Genomic DNA, 15,470 nt, shown 5'->3' on the forward strand with positions numbered 1-15,470 from the left:
TCAAGGCGGTCAGAAGCAGAAGGCCATAGAAAATGCTCTACAGGTCTTAAAGTTTTAAGAAAGGGAGTCTAACCAATGTTCTCACACTTTTCAGGTCATCAGACCTATACCATCTGTGAAGCAGGCTCTCCTGTAGCTACAACATCATGTAATATTAACATAGTAACATTATAATTATAACCTATATGAAGGTAGGATTATTGCAGTACTGTTGTATTAGACTGTGTTAGTTTAAGCTAGATGTACCTAATAAACTGGCGTACTGAATACTGAGTGTATTTTTAAAAATATTTTTGGATAAATTGAGTATCAAAGGGATAGTTTGGCTTTTCTGAAGTAGGTTGTCTGAGGTTCTTATCCATGGTCAGTGTAGTACAACCCTGTTTACAAAAACGTTGGGTCACTGTGTAAAATGTAAATAATAACAGAATGTGATAATTTGTAAAACATTGAAACACAATATTTAATTTAATATTTCAACATTTCAAATTCTGAAACTGAGACATTTTTGAAAATGATGATGATGAATTTTGAATTTGATGCCAGCAACACATTTCAAAAAAGTTGTGACAGTGGCAACAAAACCACTGAAAAAGTTGTGAAAGTCTCAAAGAAAACATCTGATGGAAGATCTCAGAATTAATGAAGCTTACTGGCAACAGGTTAGTAACATGATTGGGTTTAGAAAGAGTCTTTCTGAAGTTAAGATTGGGAGGGGTTCACCACTCTGTGAAAGACTGCACTTGCAATTAGTGCAACAATTTTACAATAATGTTTTTCAGCATCTGTGATGGGGTTGCATTAGTGCACATGGCATGGGTCCCCTGCAGATTTGTGAAGGAACCATTAATGCTGAACCATATATACAGGTTTTGAGCAACACATGCTGCCAAGTTTACAATGTCTTTTTTAGGGACGTCCCTGCTTATTTCAGCAGGACAATGCCAACCCACATTCTGCTCGTGTTACAACAGCATGACTCTGCAGTAAAAGAGCCTGGCTGCTAATGTGATCTCCTGCAGTCCTGACTTGTCACCCATTGAAGATGTTTGGCGCATTATGAAATGTAAAATAAGACAAATGAAACCCTGAACTGAGCAGCTGAAATCCCCCATCAAGTAAGAATGGGAAAACATTCCACCTTCAGAATGACAGCAGTCGGTCTCCTCAGTTCCCAAACGCTTACAGAGTGTTGTTAAAAGAAGAGGTGATGCAGCACACAGGTAAACATGACCCTGTCCAAACTGTTTTGAAACATGGCATCAAATCCTAAATGAGGATAACATTTTCAAAAACAATTACATTTTTCTAATGTTTCAACATTTGAATTATTGTCGTTGTGCTGGATCCAATTACATACCTGTAGATAATCCACAAAAACTGCAAACACAAGCTGTATCAAAACACACAAACACACATGCTACTGCACAAACACACTCTGTTCTCCTTGTGTCATTTCAAACAGTTCTGTGCATCCGAGGCTATTAACCACTATCGAGCAACCCATCTGAATCCATGAATAGGCTATAATCATATTCAGAGTCATTGACATTCTGGTAGGTAGCACGGTTGCTGCTGTTACTGTGGTGCAGCAGAGAAGCAGCACAAAGAGATTTAACTCACACTCTGTCCCCATTTTATCTCATTCTTTCTTCCTTTCTCCATCTTCTGCTGTCTTTAAAATGAAGGAATCATGTCTTACTTCCTCTGTCTTTATCTTTCTGTTTGCTGCAGGCTTATAAAGTTCATCGAAAGGTGATTTCTTAATCCTCTAGGTGTGAGCTCACAGCATCAGAGTCGGAGTAAAGGAGGGACAGGAAGGATTAAAGTTATAAAATCCTTGCAGGAGATTATTTTATTCGTTTGATAAAGTGGCAGAGCTTTACTTTACCACAACTATCATGTGAGCTTTTTGGAAGCTCTGCATGACTCAACTGGTCAGAAGTCAGACCTCAGCTGCTGTATTACAGTTTGTTACAGGATCCAGCTTCAACATTTTTTCAAAGATATGCATGCTTGCCTCTTGATATTTTTCTGAAGATCTCCTATAGTAAATCGCTCTGATCCTCTACTCACTTGGTCCTAGTAAGAACTTAAAGGTTATAGAGGTATTTGCTTAGAAATCACTGAAAAAAGACTTGGCTTTATGGGAAAGTCCATGCCTTTCTAGTTACTCACATCATAGCCGTTGTTTCGGATGCCCCTCCGGGATCTTTCTCTCAGCACCAGCAGGTCCATCTCCGTCTCTACTGGGCTTGGGCTGCTCAGTGACTGCCGACTCCAATAAGTGGGCTCCCGCGGGTGTGAGTACCTAATGGAGAGAACATGAGTTATAAGAGAGAGTTAAAACCTAGAACTCAGAGGAAAGCTAATGCATTTATTTTTTACTACCCAATGTCACAATATATAGCTTATTCTATTTACCCTCAATTACCTTTGGAAAAAAAGTTTTGTTTGTATTCACTTAATAGTTTTTGCTCTGACTTGATTGCTGATTAACTCATCATTATTTTGTTCAAATTCTTAAATAAATATATAAGAAAGAAGCCAAGTGACACAGGATTAAAATGGAAACCAAGCAAAAGCGATTAATTAGGTCAAATTCACATTTTTACATAAAGCCTTGTGTTGTTTAATGCGTTTGTGTTTCTACACTCTGAATCCCGGACATCACGTGTCAGTTGACATCCAAAGGTTTTCTGTTGCTACAGTTTCTTATCTTTGCCTGAACAGCAAACAATGGTTCATGGACGGTTTACAGGGTTAGATGTGTTAAATCAGTTAGTGATAAAGAGAAGCAAAACAGACATGTATGAACTGTAAAATATTAATGTGCTGACCAGAAATCCCCCCTCACTGCTCACTCATCCCTCACTCCTTATGTGTTGCTTAGCAACTATGCTCTACAGCTACACATCTACAGCAGATCTATAATTGTTGGTGGAAAAGTTGTAAAAGACCTTAAGCAATTTAATAGTTTTCCACTTGAAACGAAATAGAATATTTCATACGCTTCAATAATAAAACAGGGCTCAGCTTTGATGGTGAACTGTAATCCTTTAATTTTGGGGCTGTCAAATATTTCTACATAACTGTCATAACATTTGGGGAGATTTTGGTTGATTCTCTTGATTTGTTTGAACCATCTGCAGGGTAGTGACTGCCAATGAAGTTAAAATATTCAAGGTTAAATATGTAGAATCTTTAGTAAAAGCTTTATTTAAAAAAAAAAAACACTCATTGGGCATTTTGAGGGGTACAGCATACAAGTATTGCTTTTCCATAAAACAATATATTTAGTTAGAATTAATATTTAAAAAAAATGTTGACATGTTTGACAATGACTTTCTGTCAGTTGTCAGGGTTTTCTTTTGTTCGGTGCAACTACTGTAGGCTGGCACTGGGTGAAATGGAGTTTGCCAATCCTGCAGCAGGAGTGACCGGAGACCAGAGATGGTCACAAGTCACGTTTTGCAAGTCCGAGTCATGTCTCAAGTCTCTGAAGAAGCAGCAAGTCCTAATCAAGTCTCTTATGGTTTTAATAAATAATAAAATATGCAACCGTATTGTATAATTACATAGGTCCCAACTAATGACACCTTATAATCTACTGTAAATAAACGAAGTCTGCAGCTCCCTTTACCTGGAACTAATTACAGACACACCTGAAACTCCAGGTCCTGCTCTCATTGGAGGATTTCGAAGATATTTAAGAGGCAGCCACATCAGGCTGTAGATATTTGAGTGACATTATTAAAGCCAAACAATATGAGAGAAGGTAATGAAACTGCAGCAGCAGACCGGGCTGAAGTTAGTTTGAAGTTGGATATTTGGATAGACTGGGACTGGAGGGGTCTGTTGAATATCCAACTTAGAACTAACTTCGCCCCAGCAGCAGTAGCAGGTGACTTGCTCTCCGTGTCATCTGTGGAGCGTCGCCGCTCACACATCTATGTGGGAGAGAATGACTTTCTGCTCCTGATGTTAACGCTCCGAAAAGTACATAGATTGTAATTGTACACAAGTCTCAAATCTTGAGTCCGAGTCGAGTCTCAAGTCTTTGGGGGTGAGTCCAAGTCAAGTCTCAAGTCACATTTGTGTGCAACTTAAGTGCCACTCGAGTCCGAGTCTCAAACTCGAGTCCCCATTTCTGCCAGAGACAGGCAAAAACGAGAGTCAATATAGGCCAAGCATTAACTCCACGGACTGACATAAAGGAGCTCAACAGCATTAAAACACACGCCCAATTGGCTACATTTCTCCTTGATCGCCAACATCACTTTCATGTTTACTTAGCTGTAATGGCTAACGCTAACTGTCAGTCAAACTCCTCTAATTCTTGTTTTTATGGTGTGATTTGCAGGAGGGGATGGGTTCAAACAGGCTCAAACAGACTCCGGTCTCCTGTAGGCTACTGGGCAACAAACCTTGCAACTCGGCTGCTGGAATTATTTTTTGTTGTTGTGACTTTGATCTTGAGACACTAGATGTCGGTGTTCTGCTCATTCTCCATATTCAACCTTAATTACACTCAAATTTAATAACTTTTTTCTGATGTCTCTGGAACCCCTCAAAGTCGACTCCATACCTCTTATGGCATCCTGCGAAGGAGGCCCTCTTCTCCTCAGCGGTCATTGGCTCTTTGACCCCATTGTCGTGCCGACTGTGCCTGGTGTCACGGTGACTGTAACCATGGCTGCCGTTCTCAGACAGAGAGAACTCTCCGTAACCCTTCCTCCGGGCCTTCTGGCGCAGTTTGTTCCTGTAGTGCTCGATGTCCGACTTCTGCTTCAGCCCACCATGGTTTGCCTGCAAACAATCCATTTAAGTATTGAATTCAAGTAATCATATTTTCCTGGCTTCTTTCGTTCAGAGGCAACCAAGTGAGAGCTGTTTTCATTTTTAATATATAATACAATAAACTGTGTCTACAACTCGATAATCAGAGAATGTGTCACACCCTAAACATGATATTTTCTGCTAATGCACACGGGGTCAGTTGCAGACGAACTGGCCCCGGGGGCTCTCTTTTTTTCCTCCCTCATCACTAGAGCCAAATATTTCAGCCATTTATCTGATATTAACCTAATCAACTATTTAGACTTCTCTGATCACTAGCTAACAAGTTTAAACACTGTTACAGCTCGCTCAAAATGTGTATTTCTTCCTTTTTAAATTGCAATTTCTGTATATTCAAATTAGTTGAGAACGCAACAATCTTTCCAAGTATCCTGGGGTAAAGTACCCCTGACATGAGGCACCATCTCTTTCAAGCATAAACATAACCAAAACATCTGCCATATTAACGACCACTGCTACCACATGCTGCTCAACTGTACCGACTGTGTGACTGATGTTCTAGTTTTTGCTCTGCCCTATACTGTCAGTGCTGTGAACTCACCTCAAAGCTGAGCGTGATAAAGCCATGAGGGTGTGTGTACATTATGTATGTGTGTGCAGGCTCACCTCCCCATTGAGGACCACAGAGTCTTGGCTGTGGGATGAAGAGGACGGGTAGGAGTAGGTTGGCTGGGCAGTCATGGGTTTAATGGTGATGAGACGCAGAGAGCCTGAATGGTCTTCGTACGGGTCTGGGAAGAAGAGGAGGAAGACAAACAGGTTAGCAAGAGTCAGACAGAGACAGCACTTCCAGAAAGCTGTGATGTAAGGACGTTTTTTCAGGACCCTTTGGCGTCACTTGTCAGTGCTCCGGTCGCTGTTTTAAACACAGAAAACACATTTTAACATTGTCATCCATACAAATTACGTGGTTAAAGCACCAAAAACACTTGGTTAGGGTGAGGAAAAACAAGTGGGTGGGGTTAAAATAAGTGCATTTGTAATAAGAAACTTCAGTAACACACAGGACACATGGGCCTGAACACATGAACTGGACGTGAACCACAGTCTCCTGGGTGAACGCCTGGTGTCTCATGACCTATCCACCATCCCAACCTGCCTCCTTATGCAGAGTCTGGTGCTCTTGACCCTGGAGCACTTGCTTTAAGTATGTAATATCACTGCAAAGCCATGTGCGTTTGCGGTTTGCCAAACGATGGTATTTGGGAATGAGAAATCCACCTGCTGATTTAATTTCCACAAGAAACTATGGACCATCCTGCAACACCAGCTGTGATGCCAAATCCTCCCTTCCTTATTTCCTGCCCTCTACTTCTGGTGCCTTTGCTCGGATCACACACGTGTTCAAACTCCACCTTCATTAAAGTCTCAACTACACCTGCAAAGCGAAGCTAAGCTGACTGAAGCCTTGTGTTGAAGAGACAAATGGGAGAGTGGCATTGATCCTCACATCTATCATTTCCTTAAAATGTATTCCTTTAATGAGTCATGGGAAAGAGCAGCATGTGACTGCTCTACAATTGCAGTTTATTCCTATGCTGTTTCCTTGGCGATATTTGTCCATTAGTATTTTGATGGACCATTGCTTTGATTTAAGCTGAATCCAGATATAACTGTATAGTATTTCTGCTTCGCTGCAAATTGAGCTTATTGATAGCGAGCATGGATTTTGGCTGGTGATTAGAGTTGCTTGAATGTGACTCAGGTTTTTCTGTTTGTAACATTGATATAGATAATATACTGTACATAAGAAGCCTGGCTCCTATTAATAAATGGGGGGGAAAAGGTTTTGAGGAAGGATTGCAGCATTGTAACTCACTACTGTATTGTTTTGGGACTTGCAGCAAAAACTGTCAACGTTACTTAGTGAATGATAAATGTAAGGAACCAAACAAGAACCCAACTCCCAGTAGGAAAGCTTGTATATGTATGTACAGTATGTGTGTGTGTGTGTGTGTGTGTGTGTGTGTGTGTATGTGTGTGTGAGTTTTAAATATCTGTACCAGTCTTCTCTTCTTCTCTAAACATAATTTCTGCGTTCTCCCCGGTGTTGTGTATTGTCGTCTGTATGGCCTGTAGTCTGGTTCTGCAGCAGCAATATGAAGCTCTACGCTTCACAAGTGTATGTAATTGCGGGGAGCAGCAGATGGACAGTGTTGTGTTGTGTTGTACTGGGACCACTGTGACTCACTGCCCAACTGACATCATATGGCTGCAACTCGCTGCTTCGTTGCAGGGCTACAACAGTCTGCTATTAAATCAGCTCCAAACCCCCACACACACACCATTCACCCTACTGCAGCTCAGCCTGCTTTATTTGCTGCTGTTCCTGCAACGCCTATTAGAGTGAGACAGTGAAGGTCAGGATAGGTGGCGTCATGAGCCGCAGAAGCTGTGAACCAGATTGGAAACTATGACACTACATGTAAATAACTTGTACTCTGAGCACTGCCGGCTACAATAAGACCATTTCTACCTTGGTCACAACAGATGCCAAGCATTTACCTGTTGTTTTACTCAAACGTGTAAAATGTTTTCATTAGATGGTGTTGAAAAAGAGGAGTTGTTTCTTCACATAGCTTAGTGTGCTACTAAGGACAATTGAATGAGTGTCTTCTGTATACGATATTGTGACTCCATTGACAGTTGCCTTGTTGACTTTGCTTTCAGTCTGCAGTGATCTACTTATTTCCACACTAGAACACTATTTATTTATTTTTTAAAGTGGTTTGTTATGTAACTATTTATGGGATACAAAATTATAGTTTGAATTTACACCTTGCAGATTACAAAAAGACCAGTGTCATTAACATTTAGCTGTATAGAGAAAAGGCCCAGGTCTGACCTGATGATGAAGAAAATGTGCTGATACCAGGAGCTCACCTTTACCATTTCTTTATACCAAGAGCCAGCAACCTTTTTGATATGAAGTGTTATTTTTACATTTTCTCATTAATCAGTGTGCCATATCAATTTCTACTGAGCCCGCTCCTGCAGCGTTATCCCCCACCACCACCTCAACATTCTGTGAAGAAGGCAACAAGTATCAGCCAATCAGAGGCACATTAGGAAGGGCTTGAATGAATGTGGATGGGGAAAAAGTAGTGATGTCAAAATGAAAGCTTCATGAAGCTATTTTCTTTCAGGGTTTCCTAGGGTTGATAAGTGAGGCCAAAGGGTCCTGACAAAATAGCAGTATTTTTAGTGACGTACACATGGGGTTCACGTGGACTGTCTGGCCCGAGTGCTAGACGTGCTGGTATTTTTGAACTTCAGAGAGAGCCAGGTTAGCTGTTCCCCCTGCTTCCAGTCTGATTGCTAAGCTAATGAAACCCGCTCCTGGCTCCTGGCTTTGCCACCGTAATTAGTGTACATCAGTGGCTTCTTCTCATCTACCTTTCTGCAGGAAAGTGAATAAGCTTATTTCCCAAAATGTCAAACTATTTCTTCGACCAGGCAATTATCAATGTGACCACATCACATCAGTCTTACCTTCAAATCACATCTGCTGTCAGATATGCTGAAAATGTCAGACAAGACTTTAATATTGTATTACTTTTAAATGTAATGCTTCTTGTTTAGTGCTTTTGGTTCCTCTCTTTTATTAATCTGTCATTTTCTTCAGCAGAGCTCCAGCATGCTCCAGTCTGCTTTTCTTCTGTCTCTTTTTCTTCTAAATACAGTTCTGTCCATCTCCTGTTCTCTGTGAAAAGTAGTGATAACAATTATTTAACCTATCCTCCTCTTCTGCGGCTAATCATTCGTTTGCTTGCATATAATTCACACAAATGACGTCAAACATTAGTTTGCTGATGCAAAAGAGATCACAGTGTCCTAGAATGTCACTGAACAGAAGCGATGTCGCAGCATTATCTTATCTTACCAGAGCAATGCTTATGTCTCTGCAAAGCTGAAAAAAAGATCCGCTTGGTAATCTGTTGAATATGTAGTGTCGAAGATGCAGCACCACCACTGATGAACAGGTACAGTCATTAAAAGCATGTGTATGTCATAATCATGTCTGAATAGGAGTCTTTATCAAAGTATGAATAGGATTATAAAGTATATTTACTAGACACTGGAGACGGAGCTGTGTAGATGGATAATACTCATAGCAATAATAATTATTTTAATTACTTATTTGATATCTCTGACCTTTTCAAGAAGACCATTATTACTGTGATTTATATATTTGCAGCAATGCATTGTGCAGACATATAAATCACCGCCCCGGGCTAATCAGTGTTAGCCCTTTGTGGCTGTTAGCTTCACTCTGGGCATTCTCTATACATGGTTGATCAACGAAAAAAACTATCTTGATGGCTTATTTGATGTGTTTTCATGCCGAAAAAGACTTTAGACTTTTTCGGCATGAAGACTTTTTTAGACACTTTAACACCAGGCTGAAAGCAGATATGATCTGCAGATATGTCTGTCCCTCTCCCGTTTAGAATGTTGTAATATAGTGAGTCTAGTAACTAATAGGGACTAGCTAACGCTGTGCAGATATAAGTGTAGTCTGTAAACAGGTGCAACTACAGCGGAAGAAAATGCAACTGAGCAATGCATTTAAGTGTTCCCAGTATGGCTCCTATAAAAGTTTGCTAAGTGAAGTACTGAGATCATACAAAGAAACTAGCTAACATTAGCTTTGTTATCAAGGTGCAACCAGTAGCACAAATTTGTAGGTGACCAAAATGTTACAATTAACTTTCATGCTGTATAGAAGAAGGCTTGAAACTAGTGATTGAGACAATAAACTTATTAGGAAATTGTTTAAGGAGGTAAAAATTCAAGTTAGAAGTACACTGAAAAAAAAAAAATTTCAAGTAAATTTTACTGCTGAATATCAAGTACTAGTCACTCAACATTATCAAGTGTAATGTACTTGCCTTTAAGTGTAACATTTCTAAAGAAATTGAGTAAATGTTACTTAACTCTGTTCAACTTATAAGTTAATTTATCGAAAATTATTAAGTCTAAAACGTCTTCGTACACAAATAACCAAGTCCAGTTGCTTTTAACTGAAATTTGGGGATAATGATGACCTGGACAAATGAGAACATTCACAGGTAAGTATAAAACATTTTTCATAGAAAGAAAATTGCTGTCAGAAGCTAGATTTTAGTGTTTATTTTAGTTTTTACATGTTCAGTTAATTAGTTTTATTACCCTTACATAACACACTCTTGTTTATTTGCACTGCAATGATGCTTAAGATGAGTTTTTTCATCACAGCCAGCGCATCGCTGTGTAAGGACGTGTTTTTTAGTGCTTCAAAGTATCATTTGCTGTATGTCCTTAATATTACATATAGTCTCGTCAACGAGACTTATCTATCGCGTTGAGAATTTTTAAATAATTATATATATGATTCTGATAGCTGATATCAAGACCAACACAGTGATATATTCAACTTTGTGTTCATGATGCTTTATTGGTGAGAAAAATGCAGTATTATTGATCAAATAAATCCCGCAGTGCATCATGGGAGTTTCCGGTTGGGCTTTTTCTGCCGTATATCGGTAACAGAAGGTCGCAGAGGGATGAAGGTTGATCCCTTGAATTTGTTTTCATGTGCGGGCTTTCCAGTGGTGCCAACCCTCAAGAAAGATTACATTTACTAGAAATCACTCCTCTGTGGTAAAAAAAGATTTGCAGAGTAAAATTGAATTAGTATTTTGAAGTTAATGTGCAGTGACTATAAATCATGTAGATTTTATTTGTAAATATATAATAAAATGCACTCTTCCTACTCAGTGAATTTATTACATGAATAAAATGTGTAAATATTCAAATGTTTCCTTAAAATATTCTAGTTCCCACTGAATTTTAATTTATGTATGACTTCCTTATTAATTTAATACATTTTACTATACCAAAATGTCAGTTTTTTCAGTGTAAAGTAATTTTTTTCATTGACTTCTAAATAAACAGTCTCCTTGGTTGAAGGTTTCAAGTGTGTTGCATATCTGACTGCACTGAGCATCACTGATGGCTGTGGCTGTGTGTGGTCAGAGCTCGCTCTATATTCAGGAGTGCTCTGCTGCTCCTGTTATCTCACCCCACGGTGTAATTAAGTCGTAGTGTCAGTGATGTCTGCTCTGTTTGTCTGTTTTGCATCAGTTTGTTGTGATGGAAAACGTGTTTCTGTGTTTATCTCTCACTAGATGGAGAGAACTGCCAATTTACCTTCCAGCTTGGTTGAATGACTTTTTGTTTCACTAGCTTTACGGTGTATAAATGTAATTTGCCAGGATGATGATCACAGGTCACAAGTTTAACGATGAGTCATTTTTAGAATGCACAAACCATATGCTGTGGGTTGTATGGATTTGCAAAACAAATCTGATATGCTGTCACAACTCTGACAACTCACCTACATTCCTGTCTTTCGTTGTGATTTTTACTAAAAAATAACTTAATGCAGCGCGTATGGCACATGTCCTTCCCGAACACTGGCTTTTATCTACTAAAATACTTAAATACACCTGAGATGTCTCTTCTGATTCAGTTGGTTTGTTTGTATGAAGACATGATGAGTATATGTGCTGTCACTGCAGGCTGAGTCACTGCATGTATGAGTGTGTTCACTTTGTGCTCACGTGCACTTCGTTAGCTCATATAATTATCCTTTGGGGGAAATATAACAGTATGAGAATGTGAGGGAGAGAGAGAGAGAGAGAAAGAGAGAGAGAGAGTGAGAGAGAGTGTGTGTGTGCGTGTGTGTGTGTGTGTGTGTGTGTGTGTGTGTGTGTGTGTGTGTGGTGTGGCATTGGTAATAAATACTTGTTTAATACCAGACTTTGTGGTGGGTGCAAACATAATGTCTTGATGTCTTTTTATCCATCCATCAGTATCTCTGTCAATCCATCTCAGTATTCATCGTCCCCCCCCCCCTCCATATTTCCCCTCTGACCCCCTCTTCCTCCTCACCGTTGGGGCTCCTCCTGTGAAGCTCTTCCTTGCCGTTCTTGCTGCTGCTGCTGGTCGTTGTCCTTCGGGCTGAGGAGCTCTTGCTGGTGTTCAGCTTCCCGGAGCCTTTACTTGACACCGAGCCGTCCTCCTCGCTTGGCAACCGCCTGTAGTATCCATGGCAACAGAGAGAGGCAAGGGAGGAAGGTGAGGGGAGGGCTTGTGAGTCTCAGCAGGAACACAAGCAGTGCATCATCTCACAGTTAATATTGGCAATACACACATCAACTTCGAATGTGAGTTAAAAAAAAAACAACATTAATGGAGCTTTAAAAAAGATTCAGAGGTGCCAAAGCCATGTTGTGTATTGGTTTGTATGAGTGGGCATACATGTTATCGACAAAAAACACAAATAATAGAAACTGTAACCCAAAACTACTATCATTCCAAAATATGAAAACCAGCTAGAATGTGAAACTCAAATAATGTTCTTTGTGGCCACAGTCACAGCTTCAGTACGACTGTAGTGCAGTAGTCATATTTTCTTTATGATTATCTTTTTTTTTTTTACGTTTCTCAGATTGCTTTGTGCTTTTGTGCTTGGTCTTTATGATAACTGGACAAATGTTGTAGAGGCTGGGTTTTGTGGCTCACTGCACTTCTATTGGTCAAATACTCAGTCAGTCACATCCTACCAGGAACTCTGGGAAGTGACCAGAAAACTCTGATGCTTTCAAGCAACCCGAGCGCATTTGATAGATAGCTACATCTACGCAGCACCAGCTAGATATGCCGTAAATATCTTTGATCACACGGAAACGTCTCATTAGGGGGAAAAAAACAAACTAAACTAATAAGGCCCCTATCGCCTTCTGATGAGATCTGAACTCTCTGCTCCAAGATGCCTGTTGAAGACCTAAAACCAGTGAAACTGTTAGAAACAACAGCAATTATTTAAGCTGCAGACTGTTCAGTTGTCTGAGGAAAGAGAAAGGTGCCGACTGAATGAAGGATGGGAGCATTTATTTCCGCCTCTCGCTGTCAGACAACTGAACGAGAACTGATAGTGATGGTTGTGACTCAGAAATGCTAACCTGCTAAAAAGTCAAGCCATGTAACTCTGTGCTGTACTTTGTAGCTCTTTGTCATATTTTTGAAATTACAGTAATTTGGGGTCGCCCCTGTTTTGAGATCCCACATTTATTTCTGTTCTTATTAACAAAATTAATTCCATAAAAAACATATGAAAGCAAAGGAAGAGTAGGGACATACAGGACAAATGTAATGACAAGTAGAGGAGCAACAACAATCCTGATTTTATTGGGCAGTTTGTTCAGCAGCCGAGGGCCGTGAAATGCTCAGTGTGCATGTATGTCACACACACACACGCACGAGCACACGCACACGCACACACACACACACACACACACACACACACACACACACACACACACACACACACACACACACACACACACACACACACACACACACACACACACACACCTTAGAAGAGTCAATACACTCATGTATGAAGACATATATAGTTTGGTCTCACATAAACTGGTGTTTCACACACACACACACACACACACACACACACACACACACACACACACACACACACACACACACACACACACACACACACACACACACACACACACAGGGAGACACACACAGCCTTGAGGCATGTAAGCTGCAGCAGCTACACAACGTGACAGGTCGGTCTACAGGTGGCCTGAGATGCACAAATCAGCGAGAGCGAACATTAGAGCCACAGGCGAGGCCAACACCCTGTCTTTGAAAACACACACACACACACACACACACACACACACACACACACACACACACACACACACACACACACACACACACACACACACACACACACACACACACACACACACACACACACACACACACACACACACACACACACACACACACAAGACGACTCTAGAAGGGTCCATACACTCATACATTTAGAAAAATGTTTGAAAACACAATAGGTTTGTACGCAGGGTTAACTTAACATCAACTGGCCAAATGGCAAGTGAATGTTCAAATTTCACCAACCACTCAGCATAGATTGCCATTTTGGCTGATGAGGGAAGCAAATTTACAAGCCACTTGCATACTTTACTAGCATTTGGCTATTAAATGGTGTTATTTTGTGCCCTGTTTGTATGACATCTTACATAATATGACTTTCTATTTAACGCTGTGAAATGGTGACCAGTATGTGACCATGAGTTAAGTTTAGGCACCAAAAAGACTTGGTTAAGATTGAAGAAAAGGTTTGACTTAGTACTTCTGAGAAACGAACACCGCATGGACATAAACACCAGTCCTAGACATCTTTCGTCTTTTCTTCGTCATCTTCTTTTCTCTGGACATGATTTCTACTGTAATAAATACATGGATTATATACAAATTACAGTACATTATGTGAATGAGAACAGGCTGCACTGCGAGCAGGCTGAGCAGCAGTCAGTGGCTAGCCAAGTCACATTATAAGTTTTGTGGTGTTACAAATAGCCGGAGGGACAGGGGGAGAAATATAGTGTGTGTTCCACGTTAATCTGTATGGGAAGGCCAGAGAGAGGAGCAACAGAATCAATAATCACACCACTGGAAAGTACTGTTCATCTTCCTGTCTCTCTTTCCGTTTTTTGCCTCACACACTGTAGCTCTCTGGAGGATGCAGTGAGCAGAATAAATGCTCCCATCCTTCCACTTTCCCCTGTTGTTAGGATTCAGTCGGCACCTTTCTCTTTCCTCACACAAGTGAACGGTCTGCAGCTGGAATAATAGCTGTTGTTTCTAACACAGTTTAACTGGTTTTAGGTCTTCAACAGGCATCTTGGAGTGTGCAGATCTCATCTCAACAGCACTGTTGATCTGCATCAATTATCTCACTGTTTGAGAGAAAATTGAACTTGTTTTAAGATAATAAGAGATAAGTAAATAATGTGTGCAGGCAAATTAACATCAAAAGTAAGTATTTTTTGTAATCACGATGTGCACAGACGGAGTCAGAATATTTAAAGGGTGTAACAGAGTCATGGACCATATACTTCTTTGGAAATCCTATTATTGTTATTATTATTATTATTATTATTATTACTATTATATTAAATTAATGTCAAGTAGCATCATTTTTGTAATGAATAGAGATAAAAGTATTAATACTTGATTTATTCTGAAATACTTTTATTTTTTATTGTTCAGAATTTGAATAGAATATACCGCTGATGTACTAGCATGTTTTTTAGTTTTTTTTAAATAATCATGGTACTTCAACAAAAAACTTTATTACCTTTATAACCTTTTTATACATTGAATGTCCTCTCATCACAAGTGAACTCTGGACCAGTTCTCCTCTGTCCACACAGCATGCGTCTCAGCAAAGGCAAGTCTAGCCTTTTTATTCTTTCTGCTGATGAGAGGTTTGGTCACTGCAGAGTGGGCTTTCAGTCCAGAAAGTCTTAAACAGTGAGACACTGTGTGCAGAGACAGATCCTTGTCCTGTTCAGCACTGAACTGGAGACCAACTCCAGCTGCAGTGTTGAACCGAATTCCCATTGAGAGTCTTCTCATCATCCTGTCCTCTCGTGCACTTGTTTATAAGTGGACGAGCCTTTTTGAGGGACTTAAATGAATCTGTGACCTCTTAAAATCACAGAATG

General features: G+C 40.1%; 1 protein-coding gene across 1 annotated transcript in view; it reads right to left on the bottom strand.

Annotated features, from left to right (window-relative positions):
• kiaa1549la (KIAA1549-like a) overlaps window positions 1-15,470 on the bottom strand; it is a gene marked incomplete at its 5' end in the record, with an annotated part of 127,969 nt that overhangs the window by 11,682 nt on the left and 100,817 nt on the right. Inside the window, 4 exons of the mRNA XM_083916496.1 lie at window positions 2,179-2,311; window positions 4,589-4,809; window positions 5,467-5,591; window positions 11,797-11,942. Of these exons, the coding sequence (XP_083772622.1) occupies window positions 2,179-2,311; window positions 4,589-4,809; window positions 5,467-5,591; window positions 11,797-11,942 (625 nt within the window). The remainder of the gene's footprint in view (window positions 1-2,178; window positions 2,312-4,588; window positions 4,810-5,466; window positions 5,592-11,796; window positions 11,943-15,470) is intronic.

The sequence above is a fragment of the Echiichthys vipera genome (assembly GCF_963691815.1).
Source record: "Echiichthys vipera genome assembly, chromosome: 7".
Taxonomy (NCBI): Eukaryota; Metazoa; Chordata; class Actinopteri; order Perciformes; family Trachinidae; genus Echiichthys; species Echiichthys vipera.